We start from the raw sequence: 26,604 nt of genomic DNA, 5'->3' as shown, positions 1-26,604 counted from the left end.
TCATAACTGGAAAACCGAATTGTCCTTCGTGGTTAAAGGATGGTTTATTTTTATTAAAAGAAAAATAAATGAAATGCCTTAGTACCTCAATAAAATATGTATTACAATATAAATGAAGACAATTGTGCATATTCATATAAAATCATATTCAATACTCAGAATTTAATAAATAAACATGTAACTGAATAAATGAGTAAAGTAAAAACACAATCTCTAACAATAATAAAGGCACCTCTAGAAGCCATATTTCTTTTCATATTATGCTTAACTCGCTCGCTTAATTATTAGATATATATATTTTTTTTAAATATGGATGGTTATTCTAGGCAGCATGTCTCAAGATTCAATAACATCTTTTCATTTATTGTACCAGAATTTCATAGTCGGGGAAAGACAGTTCCTGACCCCCATATGGTATGTAGCATACTCCATGACTTGGTTGTACTTTTCCGACAGTCAAGGAGCCATCATGGACAACACGACCTACATATAATGGTTCACCATCTTCACTTTGTCCAGCTGTTAGAGCATTTGGAGGGATGTTTCCTCGAGATGTGGCGACCCATCGTCCAGGGAAATCGCATAAAACTTCGTATTCTTGAACGGAATTCTCATTTCCTCCCCATGGGACGTACCCGCAACCATGACTTTGAACAAGTTTGCCTGGGATAAGAGCTCCATTGTATTGAGCTCTGATAACGAATAAAGGTTCGCCATTATCTTCACCACCAGCATAAGCTCTTGGAGGTATTTGACCTGATCTACCTGGAGCCCAGCATACAGATGAAAAGTTGGTCGGAGGTGCTGTGTAATTTTGAGGAGCTCCACCATAGCCTGTAACATTTTACATATACATTATATTTTGAAAGTATCAAACACATCAACTAATACCCGGTCTAGTAAGCAAAAAAAGCTTTTCTGTCAAATTTCGCTATTAGTCAAACTAGTAATTAATCAGTCTAACACTTCTTCAAGTTTCCTATGTTATTGATAATAAATTTTTTTGACCTTAAAATAAGCTTCTATTTCAGCAATTACTTCCACTTTGATATTTTATTTTAGGGGCACTGTTTTCAGTTTTGAGAGAGCCAGTAGTCGCTGGGGGTTAGATCTGGAGAATATAGCGGGTTCAAAAACATTACCAAATTCAATTAATTGAACTTATCAACTTTTCGACTTGCAAAAGTAAAGGTTGATTGTCTCTCGTTTTCTAGGTTATGTGGTTTGTAAAATATGACGATGACAATATGTAATTGTTTTAAACCTCCGCAAAATTTTTTTTTTCAAATTTTAATGAACTGACGAACGGAGGTATTTTCATTTGTTTGTTAATAAGACATTGGTATAACCCTTTTTGGTATTTGTATGAAGTTTGAGTTCCATATCGGGATCATTGACAACATTGCATAAGTGTTTTAGGAAGACTACTTTATGCAAACGCAAGTATTTGAGTAGTGTAAAGCATTCAGTGAAGGTCTTAAAGTGATCGAAAATTCGCCTCGTGTGGATCGTCCATCTACTTTTGTTAACAACGATAACATAAAATGGAAATGGCTGATTTAATTTGTAATAGAATGCATCCAATTTGCGGCGATACGATTCTTTCGATACAAAAACTGTTGTTTTATATGTAAATGCAAGCGTCATATTTCAACATAAATGAGTCTATTTATTCCACACCTTTTTTACTCGATACTTGGTTAAGCTACTATATAATACAAGTAGTATAGTGGGGATGTACACAAACATTTTTAGTTTTTAAACTTCAAAGTATGTCTAGCTCTCCCCATATCATATCACGAGGAATTAATACTGACTATAAATTTGAATGAAATATTTAGAGTGATTCAAAGATAGTGATGACACTTTTAGAGGTCTAAACATTAAAATGTGTAACTAACTTTAGATACTCACCGCCACCTCCTCTGGGTGGTTCAATTATCCAAGAGCCATTAGCTCCCCAGCCGGTACAGACTCCTACATATTCAATATTGATGGGTGCATAGTCATTCCATGACAGGAATGGTGCTTGTTCATTTTCCCTTCCAACAGCAATGTTACCGTTTTGCCATCTAGAAAAATGAGCAATGAGGGTTCAATTACAATTTGTAAAAATTAGAATAACTAACTAAGCATTCCATTCCTTCATTAAATAGCATGTTCCAAACAAAGAATACTTTTTTCCCGATTGATTCCAGTTGTTTTAGGCCTTTTGACCTTTGGGTATTTTAATATGTGTTAAAACAATTTATAACTTGATTAGTTCATTAGCACATGAGGTATTATATCATATCTCTTAACAAAGAACCCTGTAAAATTTTGTTTCACAATAGTGAGTTAGAGACCCTGATAAAACTTTGTTTCTAAAGTACCCTAAATTTTTTATTACAACTGTATCTGTATACAACAGATTTCATCTCAATCCGTGTGATCGTTTTAGCACTTAGAGACACTTTATTGAATAAAAAGGTTTTCTCAAAGCTTCTTGAATCTTTCTCTGATTCATTACAAGAAATTTATTTATCGAAAAAAAAAATAGATGGCATTATGGAAGATTACTGATTCTTCTTTTCAATTAGATGGAGATATTCATTTGTCGATAAAAATTTAAATTTCTTAGAATTAACTTGTACAGGCGATGTTATTGAATGAAAAGACGCATTTTTAATGAAATAAGCGGGAAATAATAACTGTTAAATAGTTTTTGGACAACTTATTCTATGAAACCTAATATTTTTCTAATAAATAAATGTCCGAGGATTATTCATGAAAATAAAGAAACTATGATGAAATATAGTTGAAACTAACCTGATCCAAAATCCACGAAATTCATTTGGGTTCAAAATTCCTGGCGTGGGTACCTCAGCGACATCTGGTTTGGTTCTATTTTTTCGAATAATTGATTTGGAGTTACCCCAGCCGCCGATAAAAATTTCATACATTGGGTCGCATTCAGCGGCCTGTGTAGTAAGAGCCAAATGAGCATCATTGGCAGCTCTTACACGAAACTGTACAAATCCAGTGTTGTTCGGGAAGAAATTGTATTCTAATCTATCCTCGGTGTCCAATTCTGAAAATAGATGGTCATATACTTAAATAGAGAATAAAAAATTAAATACCTAGGTATAATAAGCAACTAAATAGAAAAAATAATAGGTATAAACCGAGCGAACAAAAACCAATGAGACCCATAACAATGTATGCATCAGAAACAATCACTATGACTAAAATGGAAGAAAAAAGATAAGGATAAACGAAAAAAAAAACATAAACGAAATAATTAACAAGACGGTGTTGTTAATAGATAATATTAGAATGAATACTTCCTATGCAAAGGATTGGAAGGAGAGTTTTTTTGTATGGCCTTAAAACTTCTCCTATTTAACGCCACTAGATTTTTTTATCGGGTTATTTAAAAAGTAAAATTTATACAACAGAATCCGATTCAATAGAAGAAGTAAGAGGATGAAGTAAGAACATGAATGCTGTTTAGTAACGTTCGACATAATTTCGATTAGGGAATTTATAATTTTATGTATTATACTTCTAATTTAGTTAATATTCATCACATCATATTTAATTATATAGTTTTCTAACATTAAATTAATTGAGACTTTTTTTGTGAACAGTGTGAATATTAGAAAAAAAATATGGACGATCATTATGAATAACGCATCCATATGCATGTCTATTGATGTGCTACACATGGTATATTCCCTTTATCATGAACATGTTTTCCCCTTAGAACAAAAACTGACCTGTTACAGCATTTTCTCAAAATCTAATAAATAGTACTAAATATTGAGGTTTATGTTTTTATAAAATCATAATGTATACAAATTGTTCAAATATCAATACATTATATTTTACCATTTCATTTTTCTTGTAATTGGTAAGGTACTAGAAGTTATTTTGATGTTAAATTTCAAGAACACGACTACGTATTGTCATATTAATGAGCGCATACTTTATTGGTTAGTCATATATTGCATCGCTATTTTTAATAATGACGACACAGAGTTTCAATTCCGAAAAATGGAATTACTCATTGGAATCATAAGTATGATTTGATATGACTGTGAACTTTAAGCAAAGATGATAATAATTATTATTTTTAGCTAAATGTTTGAAATCAAAATAACGGAATTAAACCAAACAAATACTTCATCTCCACTATTCTTACTGTTTTATTCAATATCAAAGAATCACAGCCGAAGTCCAAGATTGGTCTATATATTATTATAGTTGATAACTTGCCTTTATAATAGGTATTTTTTAATTGTAAATTTATTTTTGAAACAGGTAAAATATTGGTGTTTAAACCTATTTCGATATTTATCCACGATAACATACAGAGAGGTATAAGAATAAAAATAAAACTTAACACTTTCGTCTGTGTCCCTGGTAATAACTCTCTTGTTAATGGCATTACTCATGGCATAAAACAGTTTCATTATTATTCATTATTTAGTTTCTCTCAGCTTTTTCTTTTTTCACTGATTTTTTGTCCCAAGTAATCAAATTTTTTCACCTGCTATTTTCATACCACTATTTTTATGGTTATCTATTTATACATATATTTTTTGTTGATAAATCGTCTAATAAATAAGAAGTAAAAGAAATTTTATGTATTTTCAACTCTTCTTCTTCTTCTACTTCTTGGAGATCTGTCGATCTGTTAATTCTGAAGCTGCCTCTGCATCTTTTCCTAAGAGGTGGATTGCCAACTATCTTTCCACCTTTTAGGTGGTCTCCCGGGAGACCTTGAGCCAGACGGGTTGTTTTCTAGGACCATTCTCGGAAGTCTGTTCTCGTCCATCCGTCTTACATGGTTGTACCACTGCCTCTTACGTTGTCTTCCCCATCTCACAATGTCTTGTATCCCAGATTGCTCTTTGACATCTGTATTTCTTACTCTGTCTCTTCTTGTTTTCTCCACTATTGTTCTCAGTGTTTTCATCTCGGTTACCCTCAGCATGTACGTCATGATGGGTCTGATACAAGTCTTGTAGATATCTCGTAGACATCCTGATAGTGCGGATGCTTTGTTAATCTGGCTTCTTAGGTCTTTAACTGGGTCGTGGGTACTTAATATGTCCATGCCCAGATATCTGAATTGAATAACTTGTTCTATGGGATTGGGAAGTTTTTTCTCATCTCATCATCTCAAGTTTTTTATAGTGCTTCTTCTAGATCTGTCATTAATTTTTCTTCCTCATATTCATCATCTGTTAATTGTTGTTTTATATATTGTTCGTACTCTACTTCTTTTCCATGAGAGAAAAAAAATGCTAATTTTGGTTATTTATGCGTATGTTATATTTTTGACATTGGACGGGTTACAAATAAAATTTATGTTTCTCATCATCATTCATTCCTTGCGCATTGTTTGCGCAAAACCATTCCCACTACCTTTCGCTTGGTATAAAGCAGGGTATGAAAACTCGCGGGTAGGAATCGTGGTTGGTTCATTGTTGAATGTAATTTTTTTGTCTGACCATCACGAAGAAAGTCCAAGTATAACAGTGCTTTATTTTTTATATTTGCAGTGTTTATATAATAAAAAACAGACAAGAGGTACCGCAGTCTTTGTATAAGAGGCTTATACTGAATATTTCCAAATAAAAAATTAGATAACCGTGGGTTCCTTGTAAGTTTATCCTGTGTTGGATCTTTAGGTTGTGCAAAAAAGGAGTCGAAAGATATGTGCTATTTAAAAAATTCATCTGTCGAAAAGCCAACCTAATAAAAGAGCCTATTGAGTAGAGAATCAATTTTTTTTATACCATATGATTTGTCAACGAATTGAACAGATAGTTGATACAAACATTTATTTACTGAACTGTTAAAATCAATCAAATGATTTGAAAAAAACTCAGAGTAAATCTTCCAAAATCAGACAATGTTAGAACTCAAAACACCAAGAAAAGGAAAAATTCATGAAAAGTTAATGAAACTGTGAAATAATGAGGAATTGGTGAAAAGAACAGGGATGAAGAAGAATGCTGTTTTATGTTATTCTTAAAAAATCAGCTATCGTATAAAAAAGTTTTTATTATTGTGAGTATAAAAAATATCGTATACTGCACTGTATTTTGGCGCCTCGTAGTCACGGAATATATAGAGATGATGTAACACAACAAGGATTTCAAATCGATTATATTATTACTTCCATGGCCTCTTTTCTACGACGTAATCTCCTAACGAGATCGCAGACGTTGCGGTGCCCACTACAATGACTATCACCCACTTTTCTTCAGCGCTTAGTTTGTCGCTTTGACCGAGAAATCGGAACGAGTTTATACGAGGTAGACTTGAAAGAAAAAATGTAGTGAAATCGGTTGTCAACACTCGCTTTTCTGGTTTTTAGACATATATTTCTTCAAGTTTATTCAAAACTGAGATATTTTCGATCTTTTTAAAATGAAAATTCTTTTTTTTTTCATGAAATTTTTACTATTACAAATCGTTGCTCATGTTCTAACTCACCGTAATTCCAAAAATGCTTTTTTGATTTTTGAATATCATTCGATAAAAAATCTCTGTACAAATAATAAAAAAATCTTGAAATTGATCTATGTTTATAAACTTTCCAAAAATAGTTATTTATATACAAGGGAAGAAAGTACTAGATTTTAGCTTGAGGTTGCGCGTATACTTCACAACTTTTTTCTGTTACGAGAAAAGCGATGATTTAAAATTGAAAAATATTACAGCAATCAACTCAGAAAATTATCCAGATAAAATTTGAATTTTGACATTAGTAGGCTAACAATAAGTTGTACTTAGAGCGACAATTAGACGCTATCTTCGAGTTGGATGTAGTGTATACCATAACTCCAGATGGGTTTCAGTGTGACTTTCTATACTAGCAATTGATTGTTGAATGGGATCTTCGACCTGTTAACTGAGTTTTAGACCCAATTATTTTTTCTTACTACTCGTATGTGTGTTCTCCAGGTTAGTCTTCAGTCTATATGAATTCCAAGGTATTTTTTACTTTCTGTTAGCTCCAGAATATGCTTGTTCAACATCACAGTTGGGTGTAGGTGACCATAATAGATTTATTTTCATTCACTCTAAATCCCCAAGTTTTCAGCTGCAATATTTGGGAAGAAATGGCAGGGTTATGAAGAGATGTTAGCGCAACAGTAGAATCAACATATGTTGCAGTAGTTACTTTATTATTTCTGATAATATTAGTTTTGTATATAAAGAGAATCGGTCCATGTGCACTTCTCTGTGGAATGTCCGACATTATTGAATCTAGAAATGTGATGTGATCTTGAATTTTGACTTATCTGTTTATCTTGCAGGTAGGATATTAGGATAAGAAAACTGTTGTTTAGGACGTGTTTCCTAGTTTTATTCAGTAGTCCATCATATCTGGGCATCCAACTAGTATTCTTCATCTTGTATATATTTTTCTGTTCTATGGAGGCATGTTGCGCTCTATATCCAAAATGATGGTTAGGTATTAGTCGGGAGGCTTTAAAAATCTGTTCAATTTTCGTTATCAGTAATTTGTCTTGTAGTTTTAACTATACAACGTATAATAGGAGATGTGATCTCATCCCCCAACTTCTGAATATGCCGGGCGGTTTCCGAAACGAAGATATTTACACTTTAAATAAAAAGATAAAAACACCGATTTTATCTGTTTTTCATTTAAACACAGTTTGCTAGTTTCACTACTTGAAACAATTTTCTTGTCGAAAATATTTTATTTTTATGATGTACATGAGGGGTTTTCGTTCCGTTTGATGTGAAAATACTTCGCCTAATTAGGGGTGACAGCATTTAGGCTATTGTTTCACCAAAGTAACGTGTTTTCTACATTCAGTTCAGTAAACAAAGTTCAAGTTATTACTAAGGTATATAAATATATATAAAGTGAGTGAGAATTTTTGTGTATAAGGGTCTTGTGATACGGCCGTTATTATGGTGGTATTTATATTTTAGTCAGATCTTTCTTTTTTTCGAAAAAATGATGAACTTTGTTATTACAAATAAATCAACTTGTATATTTTTCGCATTTCGAAATTCTTATTATTATTATAATCAGTATTTCTGAAGAATTTCTAGAAATACAAAATATATAGGGTGGTTCGAGCGCAAAGATTATATAGGAGGGTGCATCGAGGAAAATGCAAGATACGCATTTTAATTATTTTGAACATAACACTAAAAATGCACTCATTAGAAAAGATGATTTTCTCCATCAATTTTTGTTCAATATTTTATATAATATTGAACATTTACTAATTTTGGAAAATCTTAGATGTTCCTGATGGTTTTTCGTTTTGTTTTAATGATAATAATTATTCAAAAGTGCCAGTTCCAGTTTGCCCATCTCTTCTTCGTGCGCTCATCGAACGATCTTTCGGATTCGACACAGAAAGTGTGCGCTAGATTCACGAATGTGACTGTGCGCTCGATGCACGTACGCTCCTTGCAGCACGTTTCACAATTGTGACATGCCGATTCACTCGACAAGAAGCAGACACACAACTTGGATGTGTCTCTACTTACTGGAACATTGATGGATGTATGGAAGATACAACCTGGTGATATCTTGTCGCTGTTATTATACGCTATATTGATGGTATAATGGACTAATATTGTATTGTCGAAATATTCGTTGAGAAAAAAGATGATACGCATCGGGGATTAAAATTGCACCGAAAAAACTATTAAAGATTTGATTTTCGTTCAGCACTTGTAGCAATAACCTCAGTAGATAATAATTTCAAATTTACGATTCGTGACTAAATATAATTTATATCAATCAATCGTCGTACCTGCGGCGTTCGTCGTCAGTGTCGTTAATAGTATTTTTAGTGACAAAAAACATCCAGTCTTTCAACTATTAACACAAAATCGATAATCATAAGTATATTAATAGCTATATCGGTTATAAATTATTTTATAGTAACTCATAAACTCCATTTGATCACGTGACTAAAAGTAATCAATCTTGAATTATTTTTATAGTGTTTGTTTCCTGTTCCCATTTTGGTTTCGTAAGAAAAATTGTTAGTTTTCGTACATGCTAAGGGATATTAGATTTTTATCGACAAACTACATCGGTCGTAGGAAAAATTCTTCTATATTTATAATGAGATCAATAGAAATCTGTTGACTTCTTCATTTAGCAATATTATTTGAAATTTTACGGATTAAAACCAAAAAGATTTTCATACAGTAACTGTTCTAAAAATAAACTAAATCATAGACATTGTATAAAAGTGCTAATTTGACTAAAATGATTCATAAATATTGTGTTTACGTATAAATAACGACGTACATCATCAATGATGTCGTTTTAGTTCAATTACGTTAGGATTTTCACCTGCGAATGGAACGGAATAAGCTGAAACCTTTGTATGAACCTTTATTTAGGTACTCCAGCGAGGTTGGCATACTCTCGATTTATTCAGTTAAACGAATCTTCTACTATAAAAAGGGCATAATTGAAGCGACTGGATTAGTTGTTTTAAGTGTGGTAGATTATCTCGCTTGTTCTCTCCCTTTGACTCGCTTCCGAAAACTGGACGTCGCGTTCTTTCGTTGAGATTTATTACTATTATATTACATTATAACTACATTTTAGTGATCCAAAAAAAGTTTCTTTTTGTTCTTTAAGCCGCGTCCCCACTGGACAAACAATGGATTAACATTATTTGCCAAACATTTGTCGAAAATTTCGACAAACTATTTTGTTTGACAAACAATGTTCACCGGTGTTTTTGATGTGGACGCTATCCTAACAAACATTTCATGTATGGAAGGAAAAGGGGCCGTCATTTTTGTTTGTCTAGAATGTTCCCATCCTAGATCGAACATTGTTTGTCAGTGACTTCCCCTACCACCTGTTTGGCTTGTTTTAGTGTATTTTGAAATGGTTTTCCGGCATAATTTTTGGATATAAACATTATCATTTGTATTTTTTTATTGAAAATATTCAATGGAAAAGTGTGTAATTATTCCGCAAAATGAGTAATGAGTTTTGGAGCCAGGAGAATTTGATAAGGTTAATTAACGTTTACGAAGATAAACCTTTATTGTGGGACACTAATAATGATGATTATAAAAACAAAATCAAAAGAAGAGATGCATTAGATGACATTGCAAAAGATTTAGGTGTAAATAATGTCGCCGAGATTAACTAATAGAAAATAAATATATTAAATCATAGTCCTTTTGCCAAGGTACACTGCCACTATCAGATGAGACCGCAGCAACTAACTCCTATTCTTTGGGTGTTGAAGGTGTCTTTACGTACTCTTTCAAACAGTTTACAATTGCGGTACAATTTTTGAAATGCTTTGTTAGGATACCTTAAATTAATACATCAACGAATGATAGGAGTCAGCAGAAGCCAAAAACCTGAGTGTTATAGCCAGACGATCTTGAACGCTGATTGCTTGGCGAAAATTAGTACTTTGATTACTCGCTGGTCCTATCATCAATATTAACAATTCAAAATCCCTATTTGAAATTTTCGTAAAATTTGTAAACAAACACCCGGCTGTCAAATCATTTCGGAAATCATCACCACTATATTCGTAACGCCGTAAAAACAATTGTCTCTGCCACCATCGACGAGAACAAGGCACTTCCATTAAAATGTAAGCTGGTGCAATGCAGGCCAGACGACGGCGCGGCGGCGGTTCAAATCACCCATTCTTCGACAAAACCTAACTGACTAATGTTTCATGCCGAGTCGCAAATGTTTGTCAAACAAATGTTTGTTAAAATAAGAAATGTTTGTTAAAACTGCACTTCAATCAACGTGTTTGACAAACTTGTTTCCCCATTGTTTATCCAATGGAGACGCACCGGACCTTAAGATATCATGAGAATATCGTTTGAAATGATTAAAAAAACTTCTGGTTTAAATAACACATAATTTTTTAATTGGTTCGATTTTTGATGCAGTTATTTGAGAATCAAGTCCAACATTATATTGAAAATGGTAATTTTGACCGTTTCTCAAATTCTATCAAAAAGTAATTGTTGATTTTTGTTCCTGGTTTTATATTTTAGTTCTGAAATCACATGACATGACATTTGACAGGAAAATTAGACCTAAGTTTGAGAAGCAAAATTCTTCAAAGAAAAACTGAATTTAAAAATTTTGTTTTCGAAGAATGTCCTATTTTTTTCGGAAAGTACATATTAAAGCCAATGATTTGAATTGCAAAATTTGAACAATTTTAATTTTAACAGATTATTAAACATTTTTTAGGTTAGGTTGGGATTCTCTTCATGCTTTCAATTCTAGTTTTCAAACTCAAGTATCATTTTTATTTTAAGTGTGCCAAGAAAATAAACAAAATGCAAAAAAAAACTGAAAATTATGATTTTTCTATGTCTTATGACAAAAAATAGGGTGGACCCCACATTTAAATTATAACCACTTTATTATTAAGATTGTTTGATATAATTAAAAAAAGAGTTGCAATCCTATTTTTTCACTACTTTTTCCAACTCGAACGTCTTTGGCTATTAATTACATAAAAAAATACAATCTATTTTTTGACAAACCAAAAAGCTGACCGAAATTTTGTCGTTAAAATTGCAAAAAACTGAAATATGAATTAAATATAATTATTAAATACATATTAAATATTTGTGATGTCAAAAATATATATTATATAATGCTGCACATTGCTTTAATAAGAAAGTAAAAAACAAGAGCACTAGCTTAGTATCGCGCCGTAGTGGAAACTCGTTTCATTTTCCTTTTTTGAAATTGACGTTCAATAACTTTCGTATGAAATTTTTTTTAAATCCTGCTTGGTTTTCGAAAAAAATGGAAAAAACGAATAATTTAATAGTTTTAATAAACTTAAGTTTCCACGAAAATATTTCTTCTAGCAAACCCAAAATATCAACTCTTAGAGACAAAATACACTATAAGGTACAATTTGCAACTCGAAAAATCACCCCAAAGGATGATTCGACTATTAATGGTTACACTTAAAATTTTCTTGTATGTATATGTAGCAATGTAACAAATGTTGAACATATTTCTTTATTTTTGAAACGGGTTTAAATATAGAAAAGTATTTTTCAATTATACCATAAAATAAACAGTTTACATTAAACATTCTATTTTTATATTCTAAATTATATTAGTTGGAAATTTCAATATTTTAAAAAATCAAATTATCAGCAATTTGAATATAAAGTTTTATTCACAGGATGTTTAATTTCTGTTTAATGAATATTGATAATGGAATATAAAGAGTTTTCCACAGAAAATAGCCCTAATATTTATTAATATTCAGTAGATTTTGAGGAAATGCACAAACACTTTGATTTTTATTCTAGGAGTTACTAGTCTTGTCAACCTCTTCTCTTCCACTTCCGCAACGCCTTATTTTTAAATAATAACCAAAATTAATTATTCAGATATTAAAAATAGTGTTAAAAGATGTCCATCGTCCACTCAAATTATAAATCAACAAATATCTGTCATCAAAATATATATTTCAGCATCTCCTAAGATATCGAGGTGGACTATTTTTTGCGGCCCACTCAACATAAGAAGAAAAATTATGTATAATCATGTCGAGTGTTTTTGTCAACAAAATTTAGGCATAGAATACTTCAATCAATTAGGGTATCGTATTAATTTTTTTAAATGATTCCCATTTTGAGATTCTTTGTAGATTGTCGAAATCAAGAATTAATTAATATGAGCATTATTGATATTGGAGAAAGGGGTTGAGTTAAGGTGGTTACCGTTCGTCAGAGTAAAGTAGATAATCGTAGAAAGATTTATTATTGCATTTAGGGATTCGTAATCTTAAATCTTAAGCTATAGGAATGTGCGTTGCACACGCACATCAAAGGGAAGGAATATATTTGGAATTGTCCCGTGTAAATAAACAAGTCTACGTCTGCGTTAGCAGATGCAGATACAAGATGAGAAAGAGACAGTGGATGGCATAGTAGTACTATAGCTAAGAGTTAGAAGATTGTGACGAGTTGAAAGATAAAACAACACGAATAGTAGCTTGTAAATAATTAGAAAAAGAGTGAAATGGAACCTTAATGACGAATATTATTGTCGATAATGATTTAAACGACACATCTTATATATCGAATGACTTAGTTAATTTTGGTCCGAAATTTGATAACCTCACCACTATTGTGTATGAAATAATATAGCTAAATATATACTATGACGTTTAATTTGATTAAAATATTTAATAATTATTATTTGAAGATGTGAAACTACGTAGGTTGCTATTTGTATTTCTGACCTAACATTGAAAAACAATGATCGAAACTGAATTTAATTTCCTTGAATTTCTACTAATTTATGAGCACTTCGTTTGAGAAAACGAAAAGTTATCGATGCCAAATCAGTATGGTGGATGGCACATTAACTCGGCTTTCTGTCAGGTTTAAGGTTCAATTATTTGAGTAGTTGTATGAGAGCTGAATTATCTCCACGAAAAATTGTTATCCTTTTCTATGATGTTTTCAGAACCTCTCAAGTGATTTCTAGCAAACAAATGGTTGTGTACTATTCTGAATTCACCGCTTTACGGAAGCTCTATGCCAAAGAAACAAGCAATCATTTGCTTCGATATGCTTCTTCCGCGAACCAACCAACACAGTTGATGTTTTATTGGGGACTCATATTAGTGCAATCGAACTCAAATGGTAAAATGTTAAAGTTGAGGTTATCCTCAGAATGTAAATTTAGTAATTATGGGTAACTTCATGGCGATTGGTAGGTAGATAATAGCGAAATGGTATAATTAATAGCCGAACAATCCTGTTTTCACCGTACTGATTAAAAAAATACATGGTACCATTTTAATTATTCAGAATATGCTTTGTATTCAGTTTGATGAACATCTAAAGTATTTCTTGAAACATTGTAATTACATTATGGATTTGAACCTGTGAATTGTGGTAATTCATGAATTCAACACCTTAATTTTTCTCAAAACACTATTTTATTCAACTAGAATTAAAAATTAAAATTCCACATTGATATCATGAACATAAAGTATTATTCCGACCAAATTGAAAAGGTCACATGACACGTAAATAATTCTATGACAACAGTTCTAAAAATAGATGTTTGTGTTACACCATTCTCGTAATATAACAGATTGAAATGCTCAAATGATCTTGGAGGTCGAGGCATGGGCGTGACCATTATCATCATTAATATAAATTCAACGAATTTAATAATGTATGTAACTACTTCAAATTCCACAGTACATCCAATTTTTTAGATTCTTTTTTAAAAAGTTTGGCTTATTTTTCTATCTATTATTAATGAAAATCAATTAATGTAGTATTTATATTTAGTTTTTAGCGAAAATAAGAAATTTTTATGTATCTAGCAACAATATTCTCACAGTTCACTATGGTGACATTTTCATTTTTCTTGGTAGTCACTGGTACATTTTCTTCATATAATGAACTCAAGAAACTTAACAACTATCGTATTCCCTTGTTATTCCTTGATTAGACATTATAAATTTTAGTAGAGTTAAGTTATCATGATTAAACCTGTTTTCGATTGATAGAAGAGATTAAAAAATTCGCAGCATTTGTTAAATCAGTGACAATACAATGAATTTAGATCAACAATATTATGTTTTTCATTGCCGGATTTCCGGATCTTTTTTGTATATATTAAATCATCCGCTTTTATTTAACAGTCAAATATACGTCCGAAGTTTAGTTCGAAAATAGTTCATACATAGTATGGTTTCGGTGTCAAAAACACCGTTACGAAATTCCGAAGAGAAGTGTCGTGCTTGTGTTATACAAAAATTCAAACCAACTTTCAATTCGTGTTGAGTGTCACGTAATAATTTGTATTCCTTACCATTCTGTTTTAATGTTTTCTAATATGATTAAAATTTAAATTTGAAACAATAAAACGTATAAAACATAGATGTTGTATTATTAATTTTCATTTATTTATTTTTGGTCCGTCCGTCGGGGTAGAAGGCGACGACAGGGTAAATAGAATCATTCCGATAGATATTTTCCAGAAATGCTTTTACGTGGTACATTGAAGGAGATTAATTCAAATTTAATTCTACCTTTTTTCTTAGTTTTTAATAAAATAACTATCCGTATTTTATATCATACCTCGTAAAAGTTAGCAATCTGCACTGTACTGATACTAGTAGTATCAATTAATGGTTTAATACAGAAATTCTATATCATTTGTATGTTCTAAACTCTGAACAAGTTTTCTAAGAGTATCAAGACCGATGTCTAAAAGAGTCACTGAGGAGAAAAATAGATAAAAATACATTATGACGTATTTTGTATAATACCCTGTATAGGTGAGTAATTATTACTGTAAATCGTTAGAAGTAGGTTTATGGTGTTCACTCAATGCGTTATATGAACATCAACTCTATTTGTAGGATATGATTTTATAATTTGGTGATTAAATCATCATTTATAAGCACTAACGAAATGTCCACATTTAAATATTTGATGTTTTCTAAGCTTTAAACTCGATTACTCACTTCCGTTTTGTAAAGATGTTTGACGTCATAAAAATGATAAAAATCATATATATATATATATATATATATATATATATATATATATATATATATATATATATATATATATATATATATATTAATAATTAATATCAAAAGTACAAATATAACATATTTGAATATGTTACGCACTGCCAAATGAAAGTTTTCAGAAAAATGAAAAACAATTCGTTCTACTGCTTTAAAAAATATCTTGTTTCTCTTAACTTACTTAATTTCAAAATTATATACGAGGGTCGTTTGAAAAGTGTACAAACTCATTCTGATGATGTTTGAGCATTCATTGAGAGATGAGGATCACTAAAGTTCAGTCATGTTGGACGCTTAGTTTCTGTTTGAAAGTTGTATTGTAAGTAAGTAAAAATGAGTATCGAGCAGTCATTAAATATTTGTACGCATTCGCAAACATGAGAAGAATAGTATCAGCTTGACTGCCGACGGGAATTCAGGACGGCTAAAAGCTGCGACAATAAGAGATTTCATCAAAAAATTTACTAATGTTCTTGATTCATTCACATAGAGTCGAGTTTTAAGAAAAAAAAAACTTATTACATCCAATGTTGGATTACATCTATGGTTGTAACGCTCAAAATGATGTAACTTTGGTTACAATAAATCTCGTAGCAATTTCACAAATTCTACAAAGTTACTGAATCGCCGCGTTACTTTTTAAAAGTTCAAGTGAAGCTTGATTATAATCTAGAACCAAAAAAATTGGGTTGGAAGTTGGTCGACAATACATTAGAATCAGTGCAAATGTTACTCCTATCTGCGCCGGAAAAACTGCAAAACATGATTTTTTGCAACTATAACAATAAATTTTTGAATCGGTAGTTCTGCGGAAAAAATATTTGGACATTTTTTATAAACAATTATATGATCTTTAATTTTTGCCTAAACTAGTTTTATGTTAAATTTACCTTTCACAATGTTTTTGTGACCTTTAAACCCCAGTAAATTTTTTTCCATATGTTGCATCCATGAGAATTTTTTAAAATTTTATTTATATTGAACAATCGTACCAATTTTGAGCTACGTGTGAATTTTTGTACCTTCACTTCTATTTTTTTAGTCTAATTTGACCGGATATAAATGGCGTGAAGTACACCAGCTGTGTAAAAAAATCTACTAACATCAAATATTAGGTTTAATTTTGAATAAAAGACCAGATAATCGTGTTCCCTAAAACTCAAACAAGACACCAGACTGATTACAGAGATTTTTAAACAAAGCCCCAGACAAGAATTATCTACTAATAAAGGCAGGTTATTAAAAGGAACTGCTTTTAGAATTCCTATCGCTTTTTGTAATGATTAATGTATTTTTTAGTAGATAAACAGATAAATATTGAAATGTTTATTTCACATACTTATAAACAAATATATGTACTTTTTAACAAGGTTCTCAAAATGAAGCTCGGTGGTGCAGTACATCATGTAAAACCAAGTTAAAAATAAGAATTCGCCATCGTGAATTTATTCATCCTAGCAGCTACTCATCAGTTGCGGAATTAACAACAAGGAGGCGTTGCTGGCCTTGTTAGAAGGAAACGAAATTGACCAAATATACGTGCAAAGAATGCGGCCAATAACTTTGCCACATTTTTTTTTCCAGATAGATGCAATATTGATGAATGTAATTGTGATGAAGATCGAAAGTTTTTGTAGATCATATTTATAATTTGTAATTTCCACCGAAAAATTAAAACGATTGGCGGAAACTGTTATCTGAATCTTATTCTGGGTTAGGATCTGCAATCAGCTGAAAAGTTGTCTACCTGAACCCGGGTTATAGTTTTTGAAAAGTCCTTATGTTATATATTCATTTGAATTCTTAATAAATAGTCTTTAATTAGTTTTCTTCAATTTTTAATAAATCAAATTATTCATTTAAGCTATTTAACCAGTTTTTACCTAAAACATCTTAAAACAGAATGATTAATAGTATATATTTCATTTTTTACTTCCCAAAATTAATTTGATCTATTTATTTGATCATCTCACATTATATTTATCTATTTAGTCACTTGCGAAAATTAATTATTTCTGTTTAGTTAGTGACGACAAAATAAAACAGATGCAGATGTGTTCACTAAACTACTGGGTGAATATCTTACATAAAATATTGTTGAAAAGGATCAAATAAGGGAGTGTGATCAATAATGGTAAATCCGGTACACTTCTTTTGTACAGAAACGAGGAAGCCCGTTGTCACAAAATAAACGGTTGTATTTCAGCACAATACATTTGTGCTTATATAAATGAATGATTGGTATAATGATTGGTATAATTATTTTCATAAAATCAATTAAAAATATTTAAATGTATCGAAATACGGCTGGATCAAATATATTTTAAACAACATCGGTGTATTGTTTTTTTGATAATTAAATTTCAAATATGTGTAAAAATTGGCATGAAATAGACAAGGGCATATTTATTGCTCTCTCCCATTTTACTTCTCTTGCCCTTACTTTTATATATTGCATATACTATGCTATCAATAATGTTCTGCGATATTTACACCATTTTTGCAAAAAATACCATAGTTTTTTGTTGAATTATGGGTGATCAGGAAGATGGGGCGCATAGGCCTTGTGATAGCCCCGACGTGCCTCACTTAAAGGGCGGTGTCCTTTGAAAGGCTTTTACTTCCCGGAATAATTGAGTAATGTGTTAATTTATCGAATCCAGAAGTTTGGGATGACAATATTAAGACGAAATCAATTCTCTGCACAGAATTTAATGCCCCTATTATAGTTTGTAGATGGTGTCTTGGATGTCAACAGGCCAGTCACCAGTTAAATTCCACATCAATTTAGGTAAAGCTTGATATGAGGCAAGCCTTAGATTGTCTCATATCAAGTGTTTATAGCAGCACTTTTGGCTACACCAAGAATGAGTTATGGGCACATTGGTGGGTTTGCCAATCTGGTGAGAAAATCAGCCTCGTCGTTGCTCTAGTTGCCCGAGCAACGAAAGTCTTAATACGTGGAGTGCCATCTTTGAAAAAGGCAACAATGATAATCATTTTTACTTTTACATCAAAAGTATGTTCAAAATTTTGCAAAAACAATATGATCATTGATTGTAATAAAACAAATATTAACTAAATTAGAAGTTAGGATACCGTAAAACATTTTCGTCGACTTTTCGAAGTATTTTAGGGGTAGGTAATTAAATTCACGTCCCTACTATTCGCAATCTTAATTCTTCTAACAAAGCGGTTTCTGTTTTATAAATTTATGCTGTTCAATAAAACCCACAAAAATCGCATGCATAGGAATTCCAAAGGTAGGTAAATGTTCATTGAATAAAACTGATTTGAACGTTGTTTATCATATTATGTATTATGTATAGTTCAGAGGTGGTTGAAATTAAGAACAGATATGGCATCGGTATGACAGAAATGGATATCTGGCGAAGATAGGATACTGGGAGATCCACGATGGAAGCCGAACATACATAGACAATGGGTCTAATTTAGAAACAACTCATCAAGTGGAAACCCGAAGACTTAGTATAATTGAATGACCGAAATAAATGAAAATTAGTAATTATCTGTACCGTATATGTCAATAATAATGGCTCTAGATCATATATCAATAATTAGTTATTGTACAGCTACGAGAAACAAAATATAAAAGTTAATTTTAATAAATTTGAGGAACAAAACAAAAATAATTATTGCATACTTGAAAAAATGCTGCTAATATTTGATATTGCAAGCTTTAGTCCATCTAATCAATATGAGGAGGAAGAAGGTGAGATGTACAGGGTGCGGCAGCATAACTTCCTTTTTTAAAAAGTTCGCCATTTAGTCGGTAGATGTCGTAACGGAGTGCTAGTGGTCTCGTTCGAGAGGGGGGACTATAAAGTTTTGTCCCGGCACAGTTCAGTCGCCATCATGCGTTGGAACAGTGAGGAGCGTGCGTTTGCCGTTGAGGTTTACTTTTCGAGCGGATGTTCTGTGATCGCAACCTAGCGCGCCTTTCGGAATCGCTTTAATTTAGCCCCCTTGGCCCCTGTCCCGGACCGGAAATCAATTGTTACGTGGGTCACTACGTTCAGACAAACTGCAAGTGTGACAAGACGAAGAACTGGAGTCCCTCGGCCCATTAGATCACCGGAGAACATTGAGTTAGTTAGAACTTCAGTGTTGCGATCACCACGGCGTTCTGCGCGCAAACATGCGTCTGCCCTTGGACTTTCCGATCGTTCTGTGAGGAGAATACTTCATGATGATCTTCATTTTCATCCATACAAGATGGCAATTGTGCAGGAACTTTCTGAACGTGACTTCAATTCTCGGAGGAACGCGTGTGAGGTTTTTCTGGAAGTCGTTCCTGAGGACGCTATTGTTTTTTTTAGTGATGAAGCCCATTTTCATTTGTGTGGATCCGTAAACAAACAAAACATGCGCTACTGGGCTGATACCAATCCTCGACAATTGCATCAACGGCCTTTGCATTCACCTAAAGTCACAGTGTGGTGTGCAATTTACTCACGTGGAATTATTGGTCCCTGGTTCTTTGAGAAAAATGAAGTCACAGTGACAGTGAATTCGCACCGGTATGTAAACACGTTACAGGAATTTTTTTTCCCACGGCTAGATGAGTTGGACTTAGGGGACACTTGGTTCCAACAAGACGGAGCAACGGCACACACTTCAAGAACATCGATGGCTGTTTTGAGGGAACACTTCCCAGAGCGCCTTATCTCAATTAGGGGCGATTTGGAGTGGCCAGCCCGCTCTCCCGATTTGACCCCTTGTGATTATTTCCTATGGGGTTTTTTAAAATCCCGTGTGTATGTGAACCGTCCAAGGACCCTACAAGATTTGAAGTCGAACATCCAGGAAGAAATTGCCAACATAACGCCTGCTATGCTGGCAAGAGTCATGACAAACGCCAGAAATCGGTTTACTCAGTGTATGGAGAATGGGGGACGTCACCTAACTGATTTGATCTTCAAAACTCAGTAAAACAAAACTTTATGTATGTGCCTGTATTATAAAAAACGAATAAAAATTTTCTGATTCATACAATAAGTTTTATTAACTTTTGAAAAAAGGAAGTTATGCTGCCGCACCCTGTATCTTATGAAAAGACACCCGTAACTCCGGTTCTACTTAATCGATTTATATGTTTTTCTCGAGCCCTATATTTTTTGGTGGCAGCTGTGCTAAAAACGGTTATAAGACCGAAAGCCATTCTGATACTACTATTTAAAAGTTGTTTATTTGAAGATACAATAAAAAATTGTTTTCAATTAGAAGCACTTTAAAAAAGGCACCACCGCTAACTTGGAGAATTTTCTGATCAGAACATTTTATAAATAAAAAATTATCTTGAATAGTGCAGTTTTTATTAGTCGTTTCAAACCGGAAATAGTAAGACACTAAATATTTTATATCTATTCAAATTCTAAATACCAATTTTTCATTTGCTAAGTATGTCAAGTTTATCTAAAACGTCTAATTAGTTCTTGCAGTCACCTTTTATATCAATATAAAAGTGATCAAATGATTATGAAATTCATCCTTATGGTTTCTAAACTTAGAGCTGTATAACGTTTCATTAAGTTTATAAACGCTGTTGTATCTACTGCACACGAGACTGTTTTATTCCTCATGTGTTGACATAATGTAAACGGAGACAATTATCCAAGGAAAAGATAGTGTTAGCGTGTTGGTAACACTTCATTAAAACATACCCTATACGACTTTACATATCTAATTCATAAGGTTTAAGTTACATTAGACATTGAACCCGACTATTAATACTTATTTTTTGAATTCTTTCTATTATTAGAAATCAGCTATTGGTTGTGATATTCAAGGCAACATAATTTTTATAACTATCGTTTCACGTGACAAATTACAAAAAATATCAAAATTGTCTTAATTGATTTGAAGGATTTGTTCATTATTTGAATAATTTAAAACCGTAACATCAAACGTTAATTTTAGAAAAACAAAATAGAATATCTATCTAAACTATTGAAATAGCTAAAATGTCTACTGAATATTTCTAATAAATTTAACTTTTTTAAGAGGTCAGTAATAGGTTTATGAAAAAAAGTTGACCTTATTATTATATTCATAATGAGGAATGACACCATTTAAAACTAAGAAATATTCACATGCAAAAATGCAAATCTTTTGCCGGTCTACTTATTTCTATTTAGTTTCAACAAATGTCAAAGTATGATATCTAAAATATTTATCAGTACAGCCTATAAAAACTTTATTATTAATTAATTAATATTGCAGTACTTACGAATAACACTCATGATGAAAGTTTTTAATAAAATTCACTAAAAGGAAGACCACACTCGACGTTGGAATTTCAAACTGAACTTCTGAATAGAATACGTGGACACCCAGAGCTAAAAGTTTCTATAAATTACAGGAGTGTGCGCGTCCTTTGGACAGATCCGGCTTGAGAATGTTTTAATATCGCTTGATGAATCAGCAGAGGAAAGATGTTTCAGTAGTTAAAATATTGAATTCAAGGATAGGGACTCAAACTTTCCTATTATATATTTTGATAATACCTATAAAATTGGAATCTTGAAAATACGAAATAGTTTCCTTATATATTTAGTATATGAAAATGAAGTGCAATCAATACAATTACTCGTTTTATAATATATGAATGAATGAATAGAAAAGTTAAATATTGATTTCCAGTGAAAAATGAGCATGTCCAAAATGAGATTCGTAAAAATCAATATTCCGTATACTAGTAGATTATATAATGGATTATATTATAAACTTTATCATATCTATTTCACCCTTCAAGGCATTTTCCATTAAAAAGTATGTGGATGATATAATTTTATCCCTTCCATATGATGGAACTGATAATATACGATTTTACTACAATGGATTTTATCCTCATGAAAAATTTAATATAGAATCAGGGAAAAATGAGCAATCTACACATTTCTTGCTACTATAAAAACGGAAACAACGTAGACAAATAAGTTCTGGAAGATATATTAATCATCATTCAGATCGCCCGCGTAACATAAAGATTAATTCTATCAAACTGTTGAAAAATAGAATCCTTTAAATATCTAATCAAATATTTCATAGAAAAAAGCTAAAAATACCGTACAAACATGTTAATGAGAACTCATAACCATCATATCTTCATTGATGAAGCTAAATTACAATTACATCTCACAAAAGTGACAGTAAATTCACTGCAAAATTATTAACAACATAAAGAATTACAAAAACAAATTGTATTAATACGTGTATTAAAAAAACTGATACAAATAATCTTACTGTAATCAATTCATATCTTTCAGATTTTAAGAAAACACGTTCTTTTAAAATTCAACGTCATCTGTAAGGACCTACGGCCCAGCTTTGCATAATCTATTAATGGTAAATATTTTTTTTTGTATTTTGTATTTCCTGAATTTCTTATTTCTTAGACCTTTTGATTTGTATATAGTACTTGATTTTAGGTCTCTTCTGATCTAAAACTAGTTTCTTTTATTATTTATAGCTATGAAGGATAACAAAGTAATAATAATAAATAATTTAAGTAAAATCTATACCTCTAATTTGTAAATCCTTATACAACTACAAATAATTTAATTGATGACTGCTACGTATTTGAGATTTAAAAATTGAGGAAATATTAATATTTCTTGTTAAAACAAATTTTGATTCAATTCTTATTTTGATATTGATATTGAAAAAATATTTAACAGTCTAGGAATATATTGTGATTTGCAGCAATTCGGAAACGAAAACTAAATAATTAATTTAAGACTGTTTTTAGAGCTGCAAACCTCAATATCTCCCTAGCTCCAGTTCTATCTACTCAGCAATTACTACCAGTTTTGATTTATGGCTAAAGTACAATGTAAAAATAGGTATAAAAGCATAACAATGTTGAAAATTACTTATATTAAATAATTGAGGATTGAGGTGATAATTTGTTTTCATTAAAAGAAATATAAAATCCATAAGGAAAAATTCACTAGGCACATTAAATAATAAATTTTTAATAATTTAAATATTATTCTTACTGAGACCGTCTATTTCGGTCCCTGAAAACGAGTTTTTAGTAATCTTTGCAGTGTACTTGAATCCTGGCCTGTTGAAAATGTTGGTGAATATAAGAGGGAGAAGTTATATTATAAATCGCGTCATTCCTAAAACAACTTGACCAAAATGTTCCAATACCAAGGTTTATACCAATCGAAATACATGTCTATAAATAGATGTTAATACATACATTTACAATGTTTACAAATTTTCTAATAATAATGATTAATAATTAATAATACATACCTGTAAATAGTAAATAATAATAATAGTGTAGGATAATATAACTAACGGTGGCAATGAAAATGTTTTTACTTTATTATTATTATTACAAATTTCAACCTACTGTGTTTGTTTAGATGAATTTTCTAATAAAATTTTCATTTCATTAACTTAATTATAGGAGATAGACAACACATTAAACGGTGCAAGTAAGCAGAATTTAAATGCAACAAATCAATGGTAGATCGGATATTCACTTTGAAACAAATAACAGAACAAATATTATCATTTTTTTTTCCTTTACTTCTGCCATATTTATGGAAAACGGGATGTATTGTAAAGAGGAAATAAATAGGAAATTTCTTTTTTCTACGACCGTGCGTTTTAACCCACTTACCCGCACGCATAATTTTACTTTCCTGCACTAGAGCGGAAAAGTGAAATTATGCAAATTTTGACCTTATTAGATAGTTTTTTACTTCGGAGGTTGTAACTATTATTACTACAGGTAAATAAATATTTACGAAATAGTCCATCAAATAAAATTTAAACCTTTTCTAGCTTTTTGTAGCATTTTTAATTTTTTGAAAATATAAAATAATTAAGATATTTTGTATATGTATTTTGTACATTCTTCAAAGGGGTGTCACAAAACAACCATCAAACCATCCGGGTTTGATATCAGTTGCTATGACAACCCAGACGTGTAATTGTTACTAAAACATCAAAGTTGTCCAAAACGTCTTGGAAGTGACCGAATAAGTACATCTTTTTCTAAATTAAACCACATTAAACCGAATCCGATACAACAATATTAATATACGACCATTTTGTTACATGGTATAAGCAGAAAGGGGCCAAAACTTATAAGGAAGAGGTATTTCTGGCGTATTTTTCAAACCTAGGTAAGGTTTTGAAATCTAATACATTATGGCTCCGCTATTCGATGGTAAAAAGTTTAGTAAAAATAAAACAAAATTTGGATATAGGAAACTTCCATAAGCTAACGTCGTTTCTTAAACAAAAAAATATTGGTTTTCGAGCAAAGAACGCGCAAGTTTTTACCAAAGAAGATATATCCAGGATTCAGCTAGTTACCGATGAGGTATACCTGATGGTTAAAATGAGTACCATTTTTGCACTGGCCGGCGCTCTCCGCAGATCCGAGCGTGTAAATATCACTGTTGACGACATTCAAGATAAAGGCAACTTAATTATTGTGAAAATTTCTGATTCCACAATTAATTCGTCAAGATCATTTGTTTTAACTTAACGCTGTACAGAAAGTACGCAGATTTACGACCACCTACCACTCCATACCACCGATTTTTTATTCATTATAAGAATGGAAAATGCTCAGTTCAATGCGTTGGCGTAAACACTTTTGGTAAGATGCCAGCAGAGATTGCCGCATAATCCGGAACGTTATACAGGACACAGTTTCAGACGTTCTTCGGCAACGTTCCTAGCAGACTCCGACGAAGAAATAACAACCTAAAGCGCCTCGGTGGCTGGAAGTCTACTACTCTACTGTCGCCGAGTGCTATTTGGACGACTCCGAGAATCAGAAAAGAAAAATATCAAATAAAATTATCTGTACTACAAATGACTTAAAACCGTTGCCGTTGCCGTCACCGTCATCGTCATCTTTATGCGACCTGCAACCGATGCCATCCTCATCGACGTCATCTACCTTCCAGTTGAAACCAACTTTTTCTACTTTGCTTGTCCCATGATTAAAATCAAACAGAAAATCAGACTATTTCTTGTTTCCCATCGAATAATCTTACTAACTTCGCCTATTATTTCACATGGAATTACAAGTGAATATTTAAAAGAACATTTTTCAAGAAACTGAAAATGTACGATCAGTACAAAGAAATTGTAGTATGCAAAGTTTATATTTTTTAAAAACAGAGGATGCATCTGTACTTGTCTTCATAAATACGTATATTGTTGAAATACACTAATTATTTATTTATACACTTATTCTATTTTAATTAGCATAAATATATGATTTTTATGATATGAGTAATTCTTATTTATTAATAAACATTTATTCATTTCCATAGTATGTGTTACATATTTATCCAATTGATTCATTCATTATTGTGGGATAATAGACCTTCTGGCAATAGTATAAATAACTTTATCAAATCATTTCCAAATTAATCATATACTCAATCAGAGTATGAATAACGGTGTTAAGAGTATTTGGATTTTCTCATGGGTTACGGCCTTCAAAATATAAGCGTCGAAATTAATGGAAACTTCAAGACTTCACAGAGTATTGACGACGGGCGAGGAAACTGGATGGCAGTTTCACGAAGAGTGAATAGGACAAAGTACAGCTCTTCCTGAAGACTTACTTTCCGGAAAGTGGCAATCCAGCCTAAGTACACACTAGGACCGAACATAGCAAAACTATGAAAGAAACTATTGCAATTGCAAAGCAAGTATGCAGCAGTGAACATCTTTCAACCGTTCAAGTCGCCAGGAGTGGACGGAATTTTTCCAGCCCTCCTCCTCCTCCAAAGGGGACAGGAGGATATCTTGCCACACTTGATCCGCCTCAGTAGAAGCAGCCTAGAGCTGGGTTACATACCAGAGTCATGGAGAAGGGCCAAAGCAACATTAATACCAATAGTAGGGAAAAAGGACAACACACATTTCAAATACTTCAGACCAATTAGCCTCACCTCGTTTCAATTCATAACGATGGAAAAAGCTGTCGACAATTACATTA

The 26,604-nt window shown here is 31.8% G+C and overlaps 1 protein-coding gene across 1 annotated transcript; it reads right to left on the bottom strand.

The window, feature by feature from the left end:
* Positions 1-82: 82 nt before the first annotated feature.
* On the bottom strand, positions 83-26,386 carry LOC130445174 (uncharacterized). Its single transcript, XM_056780717.1, has 4 exons — positions 21,847-26,386; positions 2,809-3,070; positions 1,915-2,072; positions 83-834 (listed from the first exon to the last, which is right to left on the bottom strand). Exons 1-4 carry the CDS (start codon positions 21,857-21,859, stop codon positions 362-364), a joined length of 906 nt encoding a protein of 301 aa, XP_056636695.1. The 5' UTR covers positions 21,860-26,386; the 3' UTR covers positions 83-361.
* Between the last annotated feature and the right edge of the window lie 218 nt (positions 26,387-26,604).

This window comes from Diorhabda sublineata, chromosome 1, assembly GCF_026230105.1.
Source record: "Diorhabda sublineata isolate icDioSubl1.1 chromosome 1, icDioSubl1.1, whole genome shotgun sequence".
Lineage (NCBI taxonomy): Eukaryota > Metazoa > Arthropoda > Insecta > Coleoptera > Chrysomelidae > Diorhabda > Diorhabda sublineata.
Note: the sequence above shows the minus strand (reverse complement) of the source record. Positions and strands in the feature narration are given on the sequence as shown.

What these genes read in the sequence shown, in the direction of transcription:
- LOC130445174 (XM_056780717.1), bottom strand. An exon ending in TTTCGTGGATTTTGGATCAG is followed by an intron (nt 2,073 to 2,808) that starts GTTAGTTTCAAC and finishes TCATTTTTCTAG; the next exon opens with ATGGCAAAACGGTAACATTG. An exon ending in ACCACCCAGAGGAGGTGGCG is followed by an intron (nt 835 to 1,914) that starts GTGAGTATCTAA and finishes AAAATGTTACAG; the next exon opens with GCTATGGTGGAGCTCCTCAA.